The sequence below is a fragment of the Saimiri boliviensis genome, chromosome 2 (assembly GCF_048565385.1).
Source record: "Saimiri boliviensis isolate mSaiBol1 chromosome 2, mSaiBol1.pri, whole genome shotgun sequence".
Taxonomy (NCBI): domain Eukaryota; kingdom Metazoa; phylum Chordata; class Mammalia; order Primates; family Cebidae; genus Saimiri; species Saimiri boliviensis.
The window spans coordinates 84,690,882-84,715,967 of record NC_133450.1 but is presented as its reverse complement, the minus strand read 5'-3'; the positions used below and the strand labels follow the sequence as shown (position 1 = coordinate 84,715,967).

The 25,086-nt window shown below is 37.4% G+C and overlaps 1 protein-coding gene across 7 annotated transcripts in view; it reads right to left on the bottom strand.

The window, feature by feature from the left end:
• The window catches only part of TCF12 (transcription factor 12), a 370,294-nt gene that overhangs the window by 112,062 nt on the left and 233,146 nt on the right, over window positions 1–25,086 (bottom strand). For all 7 annotated transcript variants that reach the window (XM_039468699.2, XM_039468700.2, XM_039468695.2 and 4 more), the window contains one exon: window positions 16,041–16,105. In XM_039468699.2, the coding sequence (XP_039324633.1) occupies window positions 16,041–16,105 (65 nt within the window). The remainder of the gene's footprint in view (window positions 1–16,040; window positions 16,106–25,086) is intronic.

The following is a 25,086-nucleotide window of genomic DNA, read 5'->3' as shown; positions in this document are numbered from 1 at the left end:
TTTATTGTGCCAAGCTATCTTATTCAAGGCAGAATTAGTATTCTGTAATTACAGTGTATTAATTTATTAACATATTCTTGGAAAATAGTCTTTTTATAGTCATCTAGACTATAAAATATAGTCTAGATGACTATAAAATATATTTTTCTAAAAATATATGACAAATACATATGACTATATATATATATATATATATATATATATATGACAACCCTTCATTAATTTTCTCTGTGAGAAAAATTAATGAAGGGTTGTCTCCTAAAACCCTAATGCAACCTAGTTAACTGGCGTAGATTAAGTGATCCAACCTACAATAAGTGAGTTTGGTTTTGAATTACATATGACAAACCTCTGGCCTGTGAACAAAATGCCCAATTTTTAAAAATAGGGAAATTCAACAGCCTATGTCATACATATATTTTAAGTTTTCTCTCTCTGTTCATCTGTAAGAAATATGCCTAATTCTCAAATGTGAACTTGATGAGTGTAAGCCTTGGTGGTGGTAATGAACAAAAAGTAAAGGAGAGGAATGAAGTAGCAGGTAGGCTTGGCCAACATCCTTTATTAATGGTAACTCTTGTTAATCATATTAGAAGGTACTCTAAATATGATTTTACGGGAAGACAGAAGAATATCCTATGTAAAATGGTGCTGTTCAGTAAGCTAGGATTCAGAATCATGCTGCAATAATTTGGATACTCTTTATCCTCAAAAGGGAAAATAAACCGGACACAGTGGTATGCGTCTGTAGTTACAGCTAATTGGGAGGGTGAGGCAGGAGGACTGCTTATGCCTCAGAGTTTGAGGCCAGTCCGGGCAACACAGTGAGACCAAAGAAAAGGGGGGGAAAAAAAAAAACAAACACCAACTGAAAAAAACAGAAAGGGAAAATTAAGTGTTAAAAAATAGGCTTGCTTTCTCAGAACTGGGTTTTATTAAATGGCTTTGCTTAAAAGCCGTATTAAACATATTGTAATATCCAATCATACCTTCACATCAAGTAAGGGCCTAATTAACCCTAGGTCAAAAATTATTAGCATCATTTTATGATTAAAATTTGGAAGTACTAACCTATTAATTAATTAATTAATTAATTAATTTTTTTGAGACGGAATTTCACTCTTGTTACCCAGGCTGGAGTGCAATGGTGCGATCTCGGCTCACTGCAACCTCCGCCTCCTGGGTTCAGGCAATTCTCCTGCCTCAGCCTCCTGAGTGGATGGGATTACAGGCACGTGCCACCATGCCCAGCTAATTTTTTATATTTTTAGTAGAGACGGGGTTTCACCATGTTGACCAGGATGGTCTCGATCTCTTGACTTCGTGATCCACCCGCCTTGGCCTCCCAAAGTGCTGGGATTACAGGCTTGAGCGACCGTGCCCGGCCCTATTAATTTATCTTAAAAAAATAAGAAGAGTACCTAATATGTTATAGTCACATATTTCAAAAGATTTAAAATATTGATATGAATTCATGGAACCTCTGCTGTGTTATTAAGGAATTCTATTTCAAGTCTATCTTACACCCCTGAAATGCTATGCACTTTTAAATAAATAAAGGCAAATAGCTGTTCAAAAGATTTATCTTTTGGAGGAGGGAGTGTGAGGGAAATTAAAGAAATAGAAAGGTGTAAACACAATGAAAACAGAATATATAAACTGTTAAGACTTCTTAGATTCTTTATGCTACAGTACCACATATTTCTTTTATCACTGAGGGATCAAGAAACAAAACTGTTCTAAGAGCAGAATTATTACAGTATTACCATATTTGCAGTTGTTCTAATTTCCAAATATCACCATATGTTTTAGCTGTAAGTCCATTTGAAGTTTCAGGGACAAAGTAACCCAAGTCACAATCAAATCAAAATCAAAGGGTGAGGGCAACTCAGGGCAAAAAATAAATGTTGGGCTTTACTAGTATGTCTGTCTTCTGTTAATTTTCTACAAATGATTTAAGAAATCTAACACATTTCAAATTTGGAAAATATCACCATTTGTGAAATAATTGTATTATGATGCAAATTCATTTACATTGAAATTTCAGGGATATGTTAGCAATTATCAGCATGCTGTTAAAGAATTCTATACTGAGAATCTCATTAGATAGTGATGCAAACTACAGTTATCATTCTGAGAACAAAGGGATCTTGAATGAGTAATCAATAGCAACTGGCAGAAAATGAGACATTAATTATGATCCTCTCTAGTGTTTTGTCTAAGACCCGATTTCATTAAATGCTTTGTGCAATCTGAATAGTTCCAAGTCATTACTAACACTTTGGACAATATATTAATTTGGGGCAGAAGCGGGTGGGGGAAACAAAAAAACAAAATGAAAGAAAACTGAGATGCTTCTAATCCTTTCCTGGGTCAATAAAAAACCACCAGCCACCACTAGTCAACTGCTATATTGGTTCTTTTACAAATCCCAAATCTTATAATCTTAACATTGAAGACTAATAAATATTGTCCATACTTAAATTGTCATACAGGTTTGAGGCGATAATGACACTGATCCATCAAATGGATCCTGCCAACAAAATTAGCCTCATCTTTAAAAAAATATATATTTTTTTGAGATGGAGTCTTGCTCTGTCACTCAAGATGCAGTGCAATGGCGCCATCGTGGCTCACTGCAGCCACTGCCTCACAGGTTCAAGCAGTTCTCCTGCCTCAGCCTCCTGAGTGGCTGAGACTACAGGTGTGTGCCGTCACACTCAGCTAATTTTTTTTTTTTTTAATTTCTGGTAGAGATGGGGTTTCATCATGTTGGCCAGGCTGGTAATCCTCTTACCTCAGCCTCTCAAAGTGCTGGGATTATAGGCATGAGCCACCGTGCCTGGCCCATCAGCCCAATCTTTCCAGCTTAAAAAAGAGAATAAACTATGCATGTAACATTACATTGCTAAAGCATGATATCCAGCAGTTTCAGTTTCCTAATCTTCTTTAATTATTAGTAGCAATAGGAAATTTTACCATCTGAATTTTGTTTTATTCACTATTTTTTTTTCTTATCTCTCCCAAATCTTTTATCAGCCAATGAGAAGATATCACAGTAGAGAGATCTGGGATGTAGATCAATAAAGACAGACGTGGAAATAAAAGAAATATGAAGAGAACAAGCTAAATGTCATCTTAATATATCCCATATTCAAATAATTACAAATATATAATAAGAATGACTTCCTTTTAGGAATGTATAGGCTTCCATTAAAAAGTCCAACTTCCAAAAATCCCATAGGGATTTTTCTGAAAGCAGAGTATTATGAGGTTAGCAGTCAGCATACTCTAAGCATGTCTACCTCAAAGTGAGTTGTTTTTCTGAATGTCTGAATTTATAAATCTCCTATTAAAAAGGGCTAACCAAATGATTTCCTATGTGTTACCAGTATGCCTTTACGCCTTTTCTTTATTGAATACGAAGAAGCCAGCTATGTGAGGCACTGACCAACATTAGAAGAATAGGAGATGAAATCTTATTTCACTTTTGTTTTTGTGGAAATAGTGTTATGTAGTCCTAATATTTTCTGAAAACTTCTAATACTTTGAAGCCACGTTTTCCCTTTAATACTAGCTTTAATGTAGCAACTAAGTACCCTCTCATCTCAATTCCTTGCATTTTCATAAGTATAATTAAGAGTAGGCGGCCGGGCGCGGTGGCTCAAGCCTGTAATCCCAGCACTTTGGGAGGCCGCGGCGGGTGGATCACGAGGTCGAGAGATCGAGACCATCCTGGTCAACATGGTGAAACCCCGTCTCTACTAAAAATACAAAAAAATTAGCTGGGCATGGTGGCGCGTGCCTGTAATCTCGGCTACTCAGGAGGCTGAGGCAGGAGAATTGCCTGAACCCAGGAGGCGGAGGTTGCGGTGAGCCGAGATCGCGCCATTGCACTCCAGCCTGGGTAACAAGAGCGAAACTCCGTCTCAAAAAAAAAAAAAAAAAAAAAAAAAGAGTAGGCATATAGTTAGGCAACCAGTACTTTATAAACTGAAACATTACACACTGGACATCTTCAAAACATTAAGCTTTTTAGTTTAGAAATTTCATATACATAAAAGTTGGCGAAAACAGTAAAATTAACCTTCACGTACCTATCACCCAGCTTCAACAGCTGTTAACATTCTGTTGTTCCTGCTTCATTTGTTCTGCCGTCTCCTACCCCTTGTTACATCCTCCAAAACTGACAATAATCCCTTATCATGTAATAGCCACTATGCTGTCACCTCTTTTTTCTGTTTTGAAGTGGCATCAAATCTCTGCCCATTATTTTATAGGCTCTTTTCTCCTCAAATAAGTTTGCAAAAGAATAAACGGAGTTTCTGAAACTGCTTCCAAAGAGCACTAAGTATCATCAAAAGTATAACCATCAATTTTTATGGAGAGAATAGAAACAAAGAAACAATGAATGCAGCCTGGGCAACATGGCAAAACTCCATCTCTACTTTCTAAAAATATAAAAATGAGCCAAATGTGGTGGCACATGCCTGTGGTCTCAGGAGGCTGAGGTGAATTACTCAAACCTGGGAGGGCAAGGCTGCAGTGACCTGTGATCACACCACTGCACTCTCCCCTGGGTGACAAAGCAGGGCCCTGTTTCACAAAAATAAAAATAAAAGAATGAATGAAGCTTTTTCCCTGCCAAGTAAACCCTGCATAATCCAACTCTCTTTCTCTAGCCTTTTAACAGAAATAGGACATTAAGTGTCTACTGGCCAGGCGTGGTGGCTCATGCCTATAATCCTAGCACTTTGGGAGGCTGAGGCAGGTGGTCACATGAGGTCAGGAGTTTGAGACCAGCCTGGCCAACATGGTGAAACCCCGTCTCTACTAAATGTACAAAATATTACCCCAGTGTGGTGGTGGGCACCTGTAATTCTAGCTACTCAAGAGGCTGTGGCAGGAGAATCGCTTGAACCTGGGAGGCAGAGATTGCAGTGAGCTGAGATTGCGCCATTGCACTCCAGCCTGGGCCACAAGAGCGAAAAAGTATCTAGTGCCTGATACTTCAAGATCAGACTTTCTTCCCACAAAACAATTTATTTACCTATGTTCCAAACAACCCCGATCACTCTGCAGGCAGCTGATGGCTTGTTACCCTTACCAATATGCTCTTTCCTAGATCACATGGTTCAGAGTCAAACAACATTTTCTCAATGCCTACTGTGTGTCAACTACTGTGCATATCCCTTTCACATGCTACCTTATGAGTCAATCATCTCTGGATAGCTTCTTCATCAACCCAACAGCTAGTCTTACGTCTTCTTAACCTTTGTGACTCCAAAAACGTCTAAATCACCAGTCTACTCCCTAAAGGAGGATGTTGTTAGCCCTGGAAACCACTTGACTTGTGACATTTTAAGTCCAATATTGAATTCAACTCTTTGACATAACCTCCTATTCTTACACTGCCATCATTCTCTTATTACTTACTGCACCTGTTCTTTCCCTGCATGACAACCAACATCTTGACCTTTTTTCCAGTAACAAAGTTTAATCATCGCTTCATTTCCTTCCTTCGAAACCTGGACTACGCATGGTTTATTACTTCAACCATTCTCTTAACTCTACATCAATTCTCCTACTCTAATATTTATCAGCTATGAAGTCTTGTGTAAATCATGCAACTTCTTGAGGCTTCAGGTTCCTCAGCTATCAAATGGGAGAAATACTAACAGATGTATCCGCAGCAACAATACTACCACTTGAGTTCTGTGGGGACAAAATGAAATTATGCTTACAGGGTCAAGTGTCTGATACATGCTAGTCATTACGTAGTATCATAATTGTTTACCTATCTAAACTGCAATTCTAATCACGATATTGATTCAACCATTTGCTATCTGTGCTTATACATTTAGTCTGCTGGGTGGCATTAGAATAAAAGTCGAAGCACATATACAACCATGTAGGTTAGTGTCAACAGTAATTTCTGGTCACCAACCTCAGATGGATCATAACACCATTTTGAAAGGTTTTTACTTGTCACTAGAGAGCTCATGGAATTGAGAACACTTTAAGGTCTTCTATTTCGTTTCCTTTAAAGACAGGGTTTCTGTCACCTATGTTGGAGTGTATTGGTGCTATCATATCTCACTGTAACCTTGAACTCCTAGGCTCAAACAATCCTCCTGCCTCAGTCTCCAGAGGAGTGAAAATACAGGCAGGCAACACCATGCTCCTTTTAAGGTTTTTTACTTCTATCTAACCATAGGTACTGTAATCTCTTATAAAATACCAGTGAAGTGGATGTCTACCCTCTTCTTGGAAACATCCAGGGAGAGGAAAGTCATTTATCTACCAAGGTTTAATATTCTACCCCATTAACAGCTCAACACATGATAATATTTCCTTTTAAAATTAAGCTGAGATGTGGAATGCTTAATTTCTACCCATTGTCCAACATTTTACCATTCAAACTTACAGAAAAGTCAAATTATGCTTCAAACACTAAAAGATGCTCTTCATGTTACTTGCGTAACTTATTTCTTAGTTCTTCTCTGAATGAGTTTACTTATGCCTGTTTTGAAACGCATTTGCTCAGAATAGAATACAGTGTCAACTTTCTTGTTCTTAAATGTTTCTAATAATTCTGCCCAAGACTGAGGTCCCTACTATTAGATTTGTTGTTAACATAAAAAAAGAATCAAAACTCCAATTTAAAACAACTAGTTTTCATTAATCCTTTTGGGGAAACAGCAGGCCAGTGTAATCATGTTACAAAGCAGAAACCATCTTGTTCTTGACAGTTCCATAAAACATAACTCTAGAAAAGACTGGAAACTTGCTAATCTACTGTACTTAACTGTCTTGTCAGGAAGAGAAACACTATAGAAGCCTTGGGTAACTTTACAGAGATGTAGGATTATTATTATTATTATTATTTTTAATGATACAAGATCTGGCTCTGTCACCCAGGCTGGTTACATAATCATCACTCACTGTGATCTCAAACTCCTGGGCTCAAGTTATCCTCCTCAATCATTTGAGTGATCAGCTTCCTGAGTAGCTAGGATTATAGGTGCACACCATCACCCACAGTTAATTTTTAATTTTTTTTTGTCAAGATGGGAATCGCAAAGTTGCCCGGGCAATCTGAACTCATGACCTCAAGCAATCCTCCTGCCTCAGCCTGGAATGCTTTATACATCCTGGATATCAGTTTTTTGTTAAATATATGCTTTGCAAATTCTGAACTTGTAGACTGTGCCTTGCCTATTTATTTTTTTCAACCTAAGTCTTTTGATGAGCAGGAGTCTGTAGTTTTCATTTTCTTCCTCTAAAGAGACAGGGTATTGCTATGTTGCCCAGGCTAGCCCTGAAATCTATAACCCAATTTAGGAAGAACTGACATCTAAGGGACAGCAAGCCTTCAATGGACATTTGAAGTTTTCATCGCTGAAACTTAACAATCTTCTGTAAAATTTTTACCTCAGTGTTTCATGCTTCTGGATACTACTACAAATGGTATTATTTTATTAATTTTCTAATTTTCACTGCTGGTTTACAGAAATACAATTAATTTTTAGATTGACTTTGTATCCTGTGATATAGCTAAAATTACTATTTACTTCTAGAAATTTTCTTGATGATTCCTTCGGATTTCCTATGTACACAAAACACGTCATCAGCAAATTCAGGTTACTCCTTTCCAATTATTACGCCCTTTTTTCTTGCCTTCATACACTGGCTGAGACATAAAATGGAGAGAAGAATTCTTACCTTGGTACTGACATTAGGTGAAAGGCAGTTAGTCTTTCATCACTAAATATGTTGTTAGTCATAGACATTTTTCATGCTTATCTTTTATCAAATTGAGGAAACTACCTTCTATCAGCTTCCTGAGAGACTGTGTCATGAACATTCAATTTTATCAAGTATCTTGTCTGTATCTATGGAAATGATCATAATGTTTTTCTTTTTGATTCAATTATAATGTGGTGCACTAAATACATGGATTTTCAAATCTTAAATCAAACTTTCACTTCTGGTACAAACCACATGTGTTATATTTGGGTATTACTGAAATGTTGCTCACCTCATAAAAGAGTTGAGAAATGTTCACTCATCTTCTATTTTCTAAACTAACTTGTATAAGATTGGTATTATTTTTATCCTAAGCATTTCAAAGAATTAATCATTTTGAAAGAAGCCATATGACCCTTATGCTTTCTTTGTGGGAAGGTTTTTTTATTTGATTTTACTTTCATTAATAGATATATACCTCTTCAGATTTTGTTTCAATTTGTCTCCTTTTGGAAGTATTTTTCAAGAAATTCACTTATCTGTCAAATTTACTGAATTAAGTTATGAATAATAATATATTTTTAATGTATACATGATTTATAGCAGTAATCTCTCTTTCATTCCTGACACTGGTAATTCGTGTTCTTGCTCCCTTCTCCTCCCACTTCTGTTAACTGGTCTAGCTAGGAGTTAACGTTAAGATTTATTTCAAATAGCCAAATTTTGGTTTTGTTAGTTTTTTTCTATTACAATGATTTCTGCTCTTATTTGTAGTATTTCCTTTTTTCTATTTATTTTGGGCTTACTTGGTGCTCCTTTTTCTAGCTAAGTTCTTAGGGCAGAACCTTGGTCATTCATTGTAGATCCTTTCTAATAGAAGCATTTAAAGGCATACTTTCCTTCTAGGCACTGTTTTAGCTGCACCAATCAATTTTGTTATATCATATTTTCATTATTATTCTGTCAGAAATAATTTCCGAATTACCTGTGGTTTCTTTTTAAAATGATGGGTCATTTAAACATGTTGTTTTAACTCCTAAATATTTGGTGTTTTTCTAGGTATCTTCTTAACATTGTTTTTTGAGACAGTCTTGCTCTCTTGCCCAGGCTGGAGTGCAACAGCACAATCATAGCTCACTGCAGCCTTGAACTCTTGGGCTCAAGCAATCCTCCCACTTCAGCCTCCAGAGTAGCTGGGACCACAGCTTCATGCCACCAAAGCTGACTACATTTTGTTTTCTTTGTTTGTTTGTTTGTCTGTTTTAGTAGAGACAGAGTCTAACCATGTTGCTCAGCCTGGCCTGAAGCGATCCTCCTGAATTGGCCTTCCAAAGGGCTGGGATTACAGACATGAGTTACCACACCCAGTCTTATTGACTTCTGATATACCTTTGCTTTTTATTAAACTTTTATTTTAGATTTAGGGGTACATGCTCAGATTTGTTACATAGGTAAACTCATGTCAGGGGGTTTGTTGTACAGATTATTCATCACCCAAATAGTAGGCCTAGGACTGATTATTTTTTTTGGTCCTTTCCCTTCTCCCATCCTCTACCTTCAAGGAGACCCCAATGTCCATAGTTCCACTCTTTGTGTCCCTGAGTTCTCATCAGACTTATTTAAGTCTTTTGTGTCCAGAGAACATACTTTGTATGATTTCAAACCTTTTCAATTGACTGACACTAGTTTTACGAACCAGAATATGATTCTAGCCTGTTAGTGTAATGTGTGCCCCTGAAAGGAATTTATGTTCTTCAGTTGTATACAGAGTTCTATACATTATCATTTAGGTCAATGTTGTTGATAGTTAATTTTGTCCTACATCTTTACTGAGTTTTTTTGTCTATTCTATAAAATGCTAAGACAGAAGTACTCAATTTTTCAACTAAGATTGTCAATTTGTTGTTGTTGTTGTTGTTTTTTTTTTTTTTTTTTTTTTTTTTTTTTAAAGACAGAGTCTTGCTCTGTTGCCAGGTACCAGGCTGGAGTACAGTGACACAATCTCCACTCACTGCAACCTCCACCTCCCGGGTTCAAGCAATTCTCCTGCCTCAGCCTCCCGCGTAGCTGGGACTACAGACGCACACCACCACGCCCAGCTTATTTTTTTTGTATTTTTAGTAGAGATGGGGTTTTACCATGTTGGCCAGGATGGTCTCGATCTCTTGACCTCGTGATCCACTCGTCTCAGCCTCCCAAAATGCTGGGATACAGGCTTCAGCCACCGTGCCCGGCCGTCAATTTGTTTATCTCTTTAATTCTATCAGTTTTTGTCTTGCTTCATTTGTTTTGAAGCCTTACTAGGCATATATACATTTTTCACTGTTATGTCTTTCTGATATATCAACTCTTGTATTATTTTATTATTATAAATGTCTGTATAATTTTGATTGGGTATAACAGAAAAAAAGAACAAGGAAAAAGGGAATGGTATAAGTGTATTTTCAAATAACTAAGAGTTAACTAAGGTATAGTTTTAAAAGCTGTCATTTTCTCAAGGGTATAATATCTGAACTCAGATGAAACTTCACACTTTCTGAAAAAAACCAAGACCCTGCCATCTTCTATAAACACTTAGAGAAAAACTTAACGAACTACTTGAATAAATACTTGCTTAAGAGGTATAAATAAAAAACTTTGTTATATTATAAAAGGATTTTTCACTTAACTGTGATAGTTTTTAAAGTAATATACCTATTGTAAATAAAGACGCTGGATTCTATGCTCTGCGTTTGATCAATAAAAAAATTTAATTGCAGAATGATCTATCAGTGTTTCCAGTAATACTGTGACATGGGTTTCCTTTTAATGGCTCATCAGTTAATGTGATTGTTGTGAATGTAATATAAGGAGAATCATTTAGCAACATATTATTACATCATCTTAACATGAAGTAAGGCCCATCAGGCATTATTAAATTAGCCTGAATTTTGCAGTATGTCAGCAGTGTTTTATGTACATTAATATCAGAGTTAATGTTCCTTGGGGGGTTCTGAAAAGGTTTCAAGACGGTGTTAGGGTATAACTTTGGAGTCACTGTATTTCCTTGGATTTTTTAATGTCACTTTTGAATAGGTAAGACAAAATGGCAGCCAGTTAGTTAAAGTGAATTTTTTCCCCTTCTCTGACCTATTATAGTAAATATTGGTTTGAAGGCCGGGCGCGGTGGCTCAAGCCTGTAATCCCAGCACTTTGGGAGGCCGAGGTGGGTGGATCACGAGGTCAAGAGATTGAGACCATCCTGGTCAACATGGTGAAACCCTGCCTCTACTAAAATAAACAAACAAATAAATAAATATTGGTTTGAATACATGTTTTTCTTTGAATAGTTTGTCCTTGCTGCAGAATAATCTTTCCACTCTGCTGAATTTTGGGCTTCCTTTGTGGGGCTCTATAAATTCTTAAAAAATTCTTAAAAACAAAAACACATCTTTCTCTCACTTGAATATCTTTAAGTCTTGTATATGGCAATATTACTATTTTGCATCAATCATTCTAGTGACCTTGTTCTTCTCTCTTCCACAGGCCTTTCTGATCTCTCCCAAATGTTTATAAACTGTTTATCAAACAGTAACCATATAGTTTCCTCTAAGGATAACTCCTATAGGCTTATGTTTGGCATATACAGAGGAGCTGTTAAAGCATGAACTCTAGCCCATGTGAATCAGAATCACCTGAGCATTTGCTAAAAATTTAAATTCCCTCCGGTAGTGGTAGCTCTTGTCTGTAATTATAGCACTTTGTCAGCATGAGGCAGGATAATTGCTTGAGCCTAGGAGTTTGAGACCAGCCTAGGCTACATAGTGAGATCCAATCTCTAAAATAATATATAAAAAATATATAAAAAATTGCCGGGCATGGTGGCTCATGCCTGTAATCCCAGCACTTTGGGAGGCCGAGGCGGGTAGATCACGAGGTCAAGAGATCGAGACCATCCTGGTCAACATGGTGAAACCCCGTCTCTATTAAAAATACAAAAAATTAGCTGGGCATGGTGATGCGTGCCTGTAATCCCAGCTACTTGGGAGGCTGAGGCAGGAGAATTGCCAGAACCCAGGAGGCGGAGGTTGCGGTGAGCCGAGATCGCACCATTGCACTCCAGCCTGGGTAACAAGAGTGAAACTCCGTCTCCAAAAAATATATACATATATATATTAGTGGGGCATGGTAGGTGTGCACCTGTAATCCCAGCTACTCAGGGAGGTATATGAAGACCCAAAATACCTTTTGTAATGTGGGCCACATGAATTGAGAAATTTAATATTATGTATTTCTTTTTGGAAATGTTTTCACCAGCACATACAGTTTAACCTTCAGAGACCTACTATGTAGGTAGAAGCAGAAACTGCTATACTATCTTTCAGATGAAGAAATCAATGCAGAGATGGGATGTGAACCTAGGTCTCTTGACTGTAAACCTTACATCCCTTAAGCTGAGGAGGTCATGTGAGTGCCACTGCACTCCAGCCTGGGTGACAGAGTGAAACCTTGTCTCAAAAAAAAAAAAAAAAAAAAAAAAGAAAGAAAAAAAATTTAATTCCCTGTCTCTTTCTCAAACAAATTAAAATGAAGGAAGGTAGTAAGAGCATAGAGTTGAAATCTGAGGGATTCCTATGCAGCAGTATAGTCATATAGTTAAAAAACTCAAACATGAGTTTAGGTTTACCACTTGCTAGAGCATAATACTTTAGGAGAACCTGTGCTTACTAATCTGCAAAATGAGTTGTTAAAACAATTAAATGTGATTATGTTTAGTTCAATGATTGGTGCAGTTAGTCCTCAGCAAATGGTAGCAAATGTTATTAGGGTACTACACATTTAGGTTTAAAATAAATGTCTTCTGATAGAAGAATCTGGTACAAATGTACTTTAATCCTTGGTAAAAAACCATTAAGATTCACCTTTGCAAAACTGGACAATTACATTAGGAGAACTTATTGCTGATTCTAACTAAACAGCAATACCTTTGCCAAGAGGGTATAAAAAATATAAGTGAAAACATCTGAATGTAATAAAAACATCAATATAAGCATAAGCTATGATTTATTAGATGTAGCTGTAGTCTCAAAAATCTTACAAAAGTGCTTTTCCTCCTCTCAAGTTTAGCAGTAATGTTAACATTAGACCAGTGGCTCTGAAACATTTAGGAAGAATAATATTAAAGATTCCAAATACCTTTTGTTATGTGAGTTACATGAATTGAGAAATTTAAAATTATGTATTTATTTATTGAAATGTTTTCAAAAGCCCATACAGTTTAACCCTCAGAGATCTATTAAGGAGGTGGAGGCAGAAACTGCTAATCCTATCTTACAATAAGAAGTCAGTGCAGAGATGAGACTTGAACCTAGGCATCTTGACTCTAAACCTTATGTACCTTCTGTTTTATTACCCTCCTCAACTGACATTTACTGATCTTCTACTGTATGATCAGGAACTGAGACTAGCACTTTCATATATCTGATAAGTAAACAAATCTGTTATGGTGTTATGAGGTGACTGAGTACTGCCTAACTAAGCTGCTGTCTTAGCTTTAAGATGAAGATGAAAAGACTTTGAAGGCCCTGAAGCAGGTTGGCAGACAAATCTACTGAATGATTTGTCACAGAGGCAGTTTGCAGTGCTTATAAGCTTATACCCACAGGATTCTTTGTAGTTACTTTTATCCATCATTCATTGTCCAAATGATGTAACTTAGGGTCTTGTTTTGGTTTCTTTTGAGACAGAGTCTGACTCTGTTGCCCAGGCCAGGCTGGAGTGTAATGGTGTAATCTCAGCTCATTGCTGAGATTACACCTCCTCCTCCTAGGTTCCAGCGATTCTCCTGCCTCAGCTTCCTGCATAGCTGGGATTACAGGCACCTGCAACCAGGCTTGGCTAATTTTTGTATTTTTAGTAGAGACGGGGTTTCACCATGCTGGCCAGGGTGGTCTCGAACTCCCAACCTCCGGCAATCCATCCACCTCAGCCTCCCAAAGTGCTGGGATTATAGGCGTGAGCCACTGCACCCAGCCATAACTTAGTTTTTAAAATTTTGTTTTACTCTAAAGAGATTTAGAAGAGTGATGGTTAGGTGACCTGTCAAACTCTTACAATGAGTAATATAGCCGAGATCAAAAATTAGAACAAGAGCTTCCAGTCCAAGTCATTAAAGAACTAAAATTCAGACTATGAAATTCAAACAGTAACTTGTATTATAAAAAAGAAAGAGTTCTGATATCAACTATGAATTGATAATTACAATCATCCATATTATAATCATCCATTCACATTTCATATGGACCAAAAAGAGGATATTTCAGTTTTCATCAATGGATATTGCTAAAACTATAAAGAATAAATGGTATACGTTAGTTGGCCTTAAAGCACTGTTACCTTTGAAAAGGGTAAGAAAAGCACCTTAATAGAGGCTAGAAGGTCAATTACTACTTTTCTATTTTTTACTGTGATCTGAGTAACCACTTACATTCTTTGGTTCTCTGCAGTTTTTAACTAGGCATGAGCAGTATGCCGGTAAATGATTAACAACTGTTTAAAAAAGTAAAGTCCTGATTCGTAACATTTTTGGATTTTCACAGTATAAATACTTCTTTGATGGCCATTTTGTTTGTTTCTTTTTTTTTTTTTTTAGAGATGCAGTCTTGCTACATTGCCCAGGCTGGACTTTTACTCCTGGGCTTAAGTGGTCCTTCTGCCTTGGCTTTCCAACTAGCTGGGACCACACGCATGCACCACAGTGCCCAGCTCATGACAGCCAATTTTAAGATTCCAGTGTAATATCAACCATGCTTGCTGAATTCCTAAAAATTTAACAGATTTTGCTCTTGTGAGCTAGTAAGAGCTGGTAAAGCAAAACACTGGCTATGACACGATGCTAATGTATATTTTAAAAGACTAGAATAAAATAAAGCTAATCCATAAATGGAAAATAAAACAGTCACTATCAGCACCATTAAAACTTTTTAAAATTACTTGGATAAAAATAGGTTAATACAGCTTGGTCTGAAGCCAAGAAATCTTAGTATTGGTCCAGCTACTACCTCTCACTCTATGATATTTAACAAATCACTTATGCGGACCATGCCTATTTGCTATTAAGGACATGGGAATAAATGATCCTTAATTTTTACAATATATTTGTTTTCTCTCTCCCCCCGCCCCTGCCCCATTCTCTTCTTGAGACAGAGGCTCACTGTCCACCTTGCTGTAGTGCAGTGGTGCAATCACGGGTCACTGCAGCCTATAACTCTTGGGCTCAAGAGATCCTCTTGCCTCAGCCCCTCCAAAGCAGCTGGGACTGCAGGCATGCACCACTACACCTGGCTGATTTTGTATTTTAAGTAGAAACAAGGTCTCACTATTTTGCCCAGGTTGGTCTCATACTCCTGAGCTCAAGCGATACTCCTACCTTGGTCTCCGTGAACCACCATGACCAGCCTACAATATATTATTTTATAATGGGAGGCATATCACAAAACAGAATGTTACGTAAAACTCTCCTAGAGGCAAAATTATGAAATACGTATTACATGGATTAGTATTATTAGCATGACAGTTAAAACTGGCTCACATGCCCATGGCTGAAATTAGGGTGGGCCCTCATGTAAAGCATGCAGATGGCGGCAAACAAATTTAGTGTATTTTGCCTTTCCTTTCTTTTTGGCTTTGATTCTGATGGGAATCTGAAGGTGAACTGTGTATTCAGGATTCTTAGTCTAAAGATATGAGGAAAAAGGCAGAGAAGATGCCCATTAGCAGAAGCACAAAATGCTAGAGAAGGTGAAAGAGTAGAAACAAAGATTCCAAGTCAGGAAGGGTGTGAAGCCTAAAAATTGGTTAGATGCAGGATTGAAAATAAAATACTTCCAATATTAACGATCAGTCTGACATTACAGGATATTCAAGCTATGCAGATCAATCATATTTTCTTTAGGTACCAGCAATTATGTTTTCTGCGAGAAAATATGCAAAAAATTCTCAGAAGGGATAAATGCTACTTTGTTCCCAGTTAAAATGGAGGCGGGTTATGAAAATCTTTGATGATAAAGATAGCCTGGTAAACTAGGGAACTAAAACAATTTTAAGCAAAAAGAGCAAAAAAAAAAAAAAAAGTTTAACATCTAGAAAACAACATTTAGTTACAGATTAAATAAATTAATTGGTATTTATTTCTTTGGAAATAAACTTCCTGGTAAAATAAACTGGATAATTTCTATCTCTTCTTTTAATATAACTTTTATTTATGTGTTTAAAAACCATCTCATTGCTTTTAAAAAAATCATTAAACTTACTTGACAGCCTGGTAATCCGGTATCTCTGCTGTACAGGGAAAATGAGCCTCTCTCTGATGTTTTTCCTATAAAACAAAGACATTAACTTTATATAAAACCCCTCATTTATTGACAATCAATTAAACTAGTAGACTATTCATGGTAATTATATTGCAGTTTAAAAATAGAACAAATTAGAAATAAGAGGATACAATCCAATAATTTGTAAAAACTTGCTATCATTTCAGTCAGTCTCAGTCAAATTCTGGGCAGGACGTAGTGACTCGTGTCTGTAATCTTAGCACTTTGGGATGCCAAGGTGGGAGGACTGCTTTAGCCCAGTAGCTCAAGACTAGCTTGGGCAGTAACAAAAACCTGTCTCTACAAAAAAATTAAAAATTAGCATGCTGATATACGTATGTAGTACCAGCTACTTAGGAGGCTGAGGTGGGAGGATCACTTGAGCTACATAAAGTAGCAAGTAAACACTTTATTTTCAATATGTAGTATTTTAAAAAACATTTAGAAGAATGAAAAAGACTTTTATATAGCCAACAATATGATCCATGTACCACTAGTCAGAATGTTTTCCCCTGTTTGCTTCAGATTAAAGGTTCTTATCTTCTTTCTCTCTCAAAAATTAATACAGAATTGGGCCAGGCGTGGTGGTTCACACCTGTAATCCCAGCACAAGGTGGGTGGATCACAAGGTCAGGAGATTGAGACCATCCTGGCTAACATGGTTAAACCCGTCTCTACTAAAAATATGAAAAATTAGCAGGTGCTGCCACACCTGCCTGTAGTCCCAGTTACTCAGGAGGCTGAGACAGAATTGTTTGAACCCAGGAGGTGGAGGTTACAGTGAGCTGGGATCAAGCCACTGCACTCTGTCTCAAAAAACAAAAAATTAATACAGTATAGATATAACTCAAACCATACCTCAGGGTAACCATTATCCTAATATTGGTGTGCATGATTACCATCTATGTTTTTTACTCTTAAATATATATTCATGCTCTCAAACAATATTCATTAATGCTTGCATTTAACATTTAAATAGATGGAATTACATGGTGTTTATCTTGAAACCTGCATTTTCATATATATATATATATATATATATATATATATATATATATTTTTTTTTTTTTTTTTTTTTTTTTTTTTTTTTGAGACGGAGTTTCGCTCTTGTTACCCAGGCTGGAGTGCAATGGCATGATCTCGGCTCACTGCAACCTCCGCCTCCTGGGTTCAGGCAATTCTCCTGCCTCAGCCTCCTGAGTAGCTGGGATTACAGGCATGCACCACCATGCCCAGCTAACTTTTTTTGTATTTTTAGTAGAGACGGGGTTTCACCATGTTCACCAGGATGGTCTCGATCTCTTGACCTCGTGATCCACCCGCCTCGGCCTCCCAAAGTGCTGGGATTACAGGCTTGAGCCACTGCGCCCGGCTATATTATATTTTTGAGCTGTGTATTGATTATCAGAGCCCAAGTTTGATCATCTTTACTGCTATACCATGCTCCATTATACAAATAAAACCAGTTTATATAGTCTCCTATTGTACAATAGTTTTTACATTTCTTTGTCATGAACAGTATTGAAACAAATCCTTGCACATCTTGTACACAGACACCCCTCCTCCCCCTCCCCCTCCAGGATACGCACAAAGTAGATAAAAGGATGCAAACTTTCAGCTTTACAGATATTGATTGCCTTACTACTCTGAGAGGTCATCATGCCAATTTTTATTTTTCCCAGCAACATTAAGAATTCTTTTTGTGGCCAGGCATGGTGGCTTACGCCTGCAATCCCAGAATTCTGGGAGGCCAAGACAGGCAGATCACTTGAGGTTAGGAGCTCAAGACCAGCCTGGCCAACAAGGTAAAACCCCATCTCAACTAAAAATACAAAAATTAGCCAGGTATGGCAGCACATGCCTGTAATCCCAGCTACTTGGGAGGCTGAGGCCAGAGAATCACTTGAACCCAGGAGGTGGAGGTTGCAGGGAGCCAAGACAGCGCCATTGTACTCCAGCCTGGGTGACAGAATGAGACTCTCTCTCCCAAAAAAAAAAAAAAAAAAAGAATTCTCATTGTGACTATACCCACTGATATGGATGGTTTGGCTGTGTCCTCACCCAAATCTCACCTTGAATTGCAGATCCTATAATCCCAATGTTTAGTAGAAGGGACCCAGTGGGAGGTAACTGAATCATGAAGGCGGTTAGTCCCGTGCAGCTGTTCTTGCGATACTGAGTTCTCATAAGATCTGATGGTTTTATAAGGGACTTCTCCCTGTTTGCTAAGCACTTCTCCTTGCTGCTGCCGTGTGAAGGACAATTTTCTTCCCCTTCTGCCATGATTTTAAGTTTCCTGAGGCCTACCCAGTCATGCTGAACTCTTTCCTTTATAAATCATCCTGCCTCGGGTTATGTTTTTATAAGCAGTGTGAGAATGAACTAATACACCCACAGTTCAAAACTTTCATGGCCAAGTATCAGGAATAGTATGGGCCAGTTCTTGAGGGAGAATGGATGTTAGTCTCATAGCACTAACCATTAACAGTAGTAGGGTGCTCACTCATTTGTATTCAATCTACTAGAGTTTCAGTATGTTCAGTAAAGTAAATTGGCAAATATGGTACTTTTGAGACTCAAAAACTAATGCCCCCAAGCATGGTGCTTTGACATGCTGGATTCGAAGCAGTGGCCCCTCAAGGTCTCTCTAACTCATGCCCTCTCCACTAGACCCCTCCCTACAATCTTGTTTTTTGCAAAGCGTAGGATGAAGTTGTTTTATGAAATTCCCTATCTACTTAGAAACTGGACCTGTCAAAGAACAAATTGCCTTCCCTGAGTTTCAATGTTCCTTCTATGCCAGTCATTCTAAGTTGGCATTTCCCTTCGGTCTCTGCCATATTCTTGGTCCAAGAGGATTTCTGATCCACTCTGATTAGATGCAGGAAAGGTTGTGTGTGTCAGAATTAGAGGTGTACAATCCTTTAATGGTTTTATTTTGTAATAACTTGTTTATTTATTTATTTAGAAATAAGGTCTCGCTCTGTCACACAGGCTGCAGTGCAGTTACATACTCACAGCTCACTGCAGCCTCCAACTCCTGGACTCAAGCAATCCTCCAACCTCAGCCTCCCAAGTAGTTGAGACTACAGGCATTTGCCATCAGCTTAATTTTTAAAAATTTTATTTTTAGTAGAGACAGGGTCTCAGTGTTGCCTAAGCTGGTCTCAAACTCCTGGGCTCAAGCAATCCTCCTTCATCAGCCTTCCAAAGGGCTGAGGTTACAGTTACAAGCTACCATGGTGGCCTAGCATTATTATTACAAGGATTATTTTGCATACTAAAGGGTTAATAGATGTCAGATTCAGAGTTTTAAGATTTCTACATCAATTAGCCAGCATGATATATATACTTTAACGAAAATGTATTTTTAAAAAATCTATTTCTAAGGTTTTTAAAAAATAATTACGAACCATAGCAATAAACAATTTTGAACATCCTATTCATTTGCAGAGCTTTTTTTTTTAGTGAATTACATTTTTAGACAATCACAAGTTAATAATGTATTGTATTTTCACTCACACGTCCTAGTAAGAACTCAAAATAAATGTTGAGGTGAAAAAAGGAACAAGGTTAGAGATGTATATTAGCTCTGTTTTTTAATAATGTACAGCTTTTAAATATAATGTTAATTACCTATGTGGAGGCTACCCCTTTGATAATTTTAAAACACTTAAGTTTTAAACTTAACTTCCTGTGCTTATTAAAATTCCTAAAATTCCTTTTCCTTTCATAAAGGACACCGAATTCAGAGAGAATGAAAACTGATTTAACATAAGCTGAAGATGGTACAAAGTAAAAGTTTATTCTGAAATGCAAAGTTGATAACTTGTTTTCAAAATGATACTTAAATCTATTTAAGATTTTGAAACACAAATACATTTTTATTTCACCTTTCATTTATTAGAAACTAGTTATTTTCTTAAGGACTTATAAGTTTGAGTATCCTTGAAATATAATAATGCATACTCAGTCTAAGACTTAGAAGGCATTCATTTTTAATTCTTTCAAAATTACTTTTAACAACAACTATTTTCATGAATTAAAATTAATCATATCCATTCTCTATTTTATCTTAGGCATCTGAGAAACAACAAAAATCTCTGGCCACTGTATTACCAGTTTCTACCAACTTTTTAACATAAATATGTATTAATGGAGTACATAGATAATTTTAACTGGTCAACTTCAGCTGACCACAGTTTAAGTACTACTAGTAATGTAACATATACGTAATTTTCCCTGAAACACCCATGAAAAATTATTACAAAAAATTCTCTGGGACAGTCTAGTACGGAGTTTTTACTAGACCCTTGTGTTGCAGTGATATGGGTGTGTATAGGTACGGGTTTATGTGCACATGTGCATGGGCCTCTTCGGCAGGCTTTTCAGAATCATGTTTTTAAATGTACAAAATAAAATGTAAGTATTTTAATGTACAATGACATGTAATCTTCAAGATGTTCTTATAAAGACCAAACATTTGCTGTAATTTATTAACAAATTAAATAATAAGATTTAGCAGCAGGCCTAATAATGATAATTTGAAAGCATAAATGATAGTTTAAGATATCTCAACAATTATATTACGATATAAAAATATCTTTATTCTACTGTTGACAAAAACTATAGGTAATGATTGGACAATTTTGCTATCCTTATTCAAAATTGAAGTCCATGGTAAATTTCACTTTTGGATTGGTAAAAATAAAGGTGACAATTTTTTTCCCATTCAAGTTCAATGACTTTCCTTCTGTCCTGGGAGTCGCTATACTCCAGGTTAAGGAACTCAATTCTAGTAGAATAGCAACATATTATTGGAAAACATAGAAGTATAATATATGTGTGTGTGTGTGTGTGTGTGTGTGTGTGTGTGTGTGTGTGTGTGTATGCATGTATATTAAGTCAACAGACACATAACTTGTGTGCAAAGGTATTTTAAGTAGCTAAACATACATTGTTTACATTAACCAGATTCTGCATTTTCTGACCTAAACTAAAAACTGCTCAAGATAACTAACTTACACAGTATTTAAAACATTTATTCAAGAAACAGCAAATGACTGAAGTTCAAGAAATTATTTTCTCCAGATACATAAACTATTAGAGGCATTAGTTACCTTAACAAATATTCTTGGACTTTAAAAAAAAAAAAGTTATCAGCCGGGCGCGGTGGCTCAAGCCTGTAATCCCAGCACTTTGGGAGGCCGAGGCGCGTGGATCACGAGGTCAAGAGATCGAGACCATCCTGGTCAACTTGGTGAAACCCCGTCTCTACTAAAAATACAAAAAATTAGCTGGGCATGGTGGCGCGTGCCTGTAATGCCAGCTACTCAGGAGGCTGAGGCAGGAGAATTGCCTGAACCCAGGAGGCGGAGGTTGCGGTGAGCCGAGATCGCGCCATTGCACTCCAGCCTGGGTAACAAGAGCGAAACTCCGTCTCAAAAAAAAAAAAAAAAAAAGTTATCTTGCTCTCTATCACCAATATACTTAAGTTACAACTCTCCAGTGCTTACAGAAATACAAATTAATGCTATTATTTTGACACGATACAATCAGCAGTCAAATTGAAACTGCGAGTGGACAGGCACAGTTCTACATTCCCATTTCTCCCCATCTCAATTACAAATATCCAAGCATTGACTAGATAGAAGAATCTAAGATCCATACATTCTATCAAACATTTATGGGCTAGTCAGTGACAGATAAAGAGGTTAGGAGATGAGTAAGACACAAGCTTCTGGCTGGGTGTTGTGGCTCATTCCTGTAATCCCAGCACTTTGGGAGGCTTAGGTGGGAGGATTACTAGAGCTAAGAGGTTTGAAACCAGCCTGAGCAAGATAGTGACATCTGGTCTTTATAAAAAATAATAGTAATTAAAAAAATCCTTAGTTGGGCATGGTGGTACATACCTGTAGTCGCAGGCGACTGAGGTGGGAGGACTGCTTGAACCCGGGAGTTTGAGGCTGCAGTGAGCTATGATCATGCCACTGCATTCCAGCTTAGGAGACAGGGTGAGACTCTGCCTCAAAAAAACAAGCAAAAAACCCCTACAAGTTCTGCCCTCGATAGGTGCCAAACAACAAAAAAGTTTAGAGCCTAATGGATGACGAAGTTTTAGAAGTACTGCTATGCCTGTTATTTAGCTCTTTTTAGGGAGATAAATTAAGTATTTGATAATATGTATTTATTAAAAATACCATAAAGGTTAGATAGTGTCTGATATAGTTTGTGTCCCCACCCAAATCTCTTCTTGAACTGTAGTTCCCATAATCCTCACATGTCGTGGGAGGGACCTGGTGGGAAATAACTGAACTATGGGGGTGGTTACCTCCATGCTGTTCTCATGATGGTGAGTTATCATGAGATCTCACAGTTTTATAAGGGACTTTTTCCCCCTTTGCTTTGCAATTTTCCCTGCTGCCACCATGTGAAGAATGTGTTTACTTCCCTTTGCACCATGATTCTAAGTTTCCTGAGGTCTCTCCAGCCATGCTGAACTGCGAGTCAAGTAAATCTCTTTCCTTTATAAATTTCCTAGTCCCAGGTATGTCTTTATTAGCAACCTGAGACCAGAGTAGCCACAATCCACACTTGGGAGAATGGTGTTCAGTTTCATTCTTCCTTCAAAATGCAAAACTAGACCAAGGCAACTTTACAATACTCTCATGGTGTGTGCACTGTTATTATCAACAGAAAATACTGTATTGATGAGGAAACAGCCAGAGATAACAATATTATGAAATACAAAGCCTGCTTAGCATTTATTTCTGCAGCAGCCTAGAAAATACCTAAAAATTTCCAGCCAAATAAAGTTTATTAGTTTCAATGAATCAATATTATTCAAGAAATAATTGACTTAGCAAGTAACAATACAGAATAGACTAGCTTCTCTATTTGTATGAAAGCCAGTATTATTTCTGTTCATTTTTGTAAGACATACTGATTTGCATTTATCAATTTGAATTCAGCATCTTTTATCAAGAAAAATTCCATGTGTTATAACATAGTATTAAACTGGTTTTTCTTAAAATCAGTTTTAAGCTAAAGCTTAACCTAGAAATAAGTCCTGAATGTTTCAAAAAAGTTAATAAGATCAACATTACTATGTTCAAAGTGAAATATTTCAATGTTTAAGTCATGTGAGCTTTTCCATATTTATTTTTCAGAGAAACAATATGAAATCCTTATATAGGCAAATCTTTTTTTTTTTTCTTTTTTTTTTTTAATTGCATTTTAGGTTTTGGGGTACATGTGAAGAACATGCAAGATTGTTGCATAGGTACACACATGGCAGTGTGCTTTGCTGCCTTCCATCCCCTCACCTGTATCTGTCATTTCTCCCCATGCTATCTCTTCCCACCTCCCCACCCCCCGCCCCATATAGGCAAATCTAAACATTTGTGCACAAATCTAAATTTGGTGAAAGTTTTATGAGCAGACTATCCTCCTCCCCCTTGGGTGTCTTTGAAAACTCATTATTTACCTAACCTTTTTGCTCACGGAAAAGCTCCCCTTTTGTGGGCAAACCCTATAAAAAAATTCATATGATTTGAATCATACTAAACATTTGAAGAAACACAAAATGCTAACTTACAAAGCAGGCAAATCTGCAATGCCGTAGGGTATGACAGCAGAGACCTGGGAATTCTGATTACTGGATTCATGTCTTGGCTCTTGTTTCTCTCTCATTGAGTGAACTGGGAAAGTTACACGTCATTTAACATCAATGACCCCACTTACTCTTTTAGGAAAATCACCTGAATAACATGTACCTCACAGAGACCCTGCATAATTTCATTAATGTTTATAGAGTATTCAGAAATTGTCTATAAGATACTGTTAGAATTGTATACCTCATTTTGGTAGTAATCTGCTCAAATGTATAGAAAAAAAAGGATCTTAATTGACCATATTTTTTTTTTTTTTAAATAAAGAGAAAGGGGGTTTTAAAATAAACCCTTGCCTATTTTCTTCAGAACAATTTGTTTAAGCATTATTGGCTAACATTTGTGCCAACCATGCTGCTGGCTACATTGAAGATATTTAAATATCTAGTGCCAACAAGCACAGCTGCTGGACTCTCTATGCCCTCCTCTTGTTCACTCCATGCCAAATTACTCACACAGCTATGAATGATGAGGCATCAGCATAGGAAAATGCCAAGTGTGAGTGGGATTAGTGATAAACCACAGGATCCCTATAGAGGTCAGTGATTATCAAGTTCCCAGTTGTAATCACTTTTCTAACCCAGCCTTTATCTCATCACATATGCCATCTTAATTTTGCACCAGCTTCCTGTGATGCGCATCAAAACTGTAAGCAGCTTCCCAATCAATAATTCCTGCAGAATTGCTAAGGTGCTAATGGTGTATCTTATAATAAAAGCACACAGTCAGACCTGGGCAATTTGCATAGGTTTTAGAAATGACTTTCTAGGCTGGGTGCACTGGCTCATGTCTGTAATCCCAGGACATTGAGTGGCCGAGGCAGGTGGATCGCTCAAGCCTGGGAGTTTGAGACCAGCCTGGGCGACATGGCAAAAACCCAACTTCATAAAAAATTCTTTGGGGATGGTGTACACACCTGTAGTCCCAGCTTCTTGAGGGGCTGAGATGGGAGAACCACCTAAGCCCAGGAAGTCGAGACTGCAGTGAGTCATGACTGTACCACTGTACTGCAGCCTAGGCAACAGAGTGAGATACTGAAGAAAGAAAAGAAAATAAAAGAAGAAAAGAGGAAAGAAAAGAAAAGAAGGGAAAAGAAAGAGAGTGAGAGGGAGGGAGCGGGGAGAGAGAAAAGGAAAGAAAGGAAGGAAGGGGAGGGGAGGGGGAGGGAGAGGAGGGGAGGGAAGGGGGAAGGGGGAGGGAGGAAGGAAGGAAGGAAGGAAGGAAGGAAGGAAGGAAGGAAGGAACGGAAGGAAGGAAGGAAGGAAGGACGGACGGACGGACAGACTTTCAGACTTTAAAATCTGTGATGAAGTACT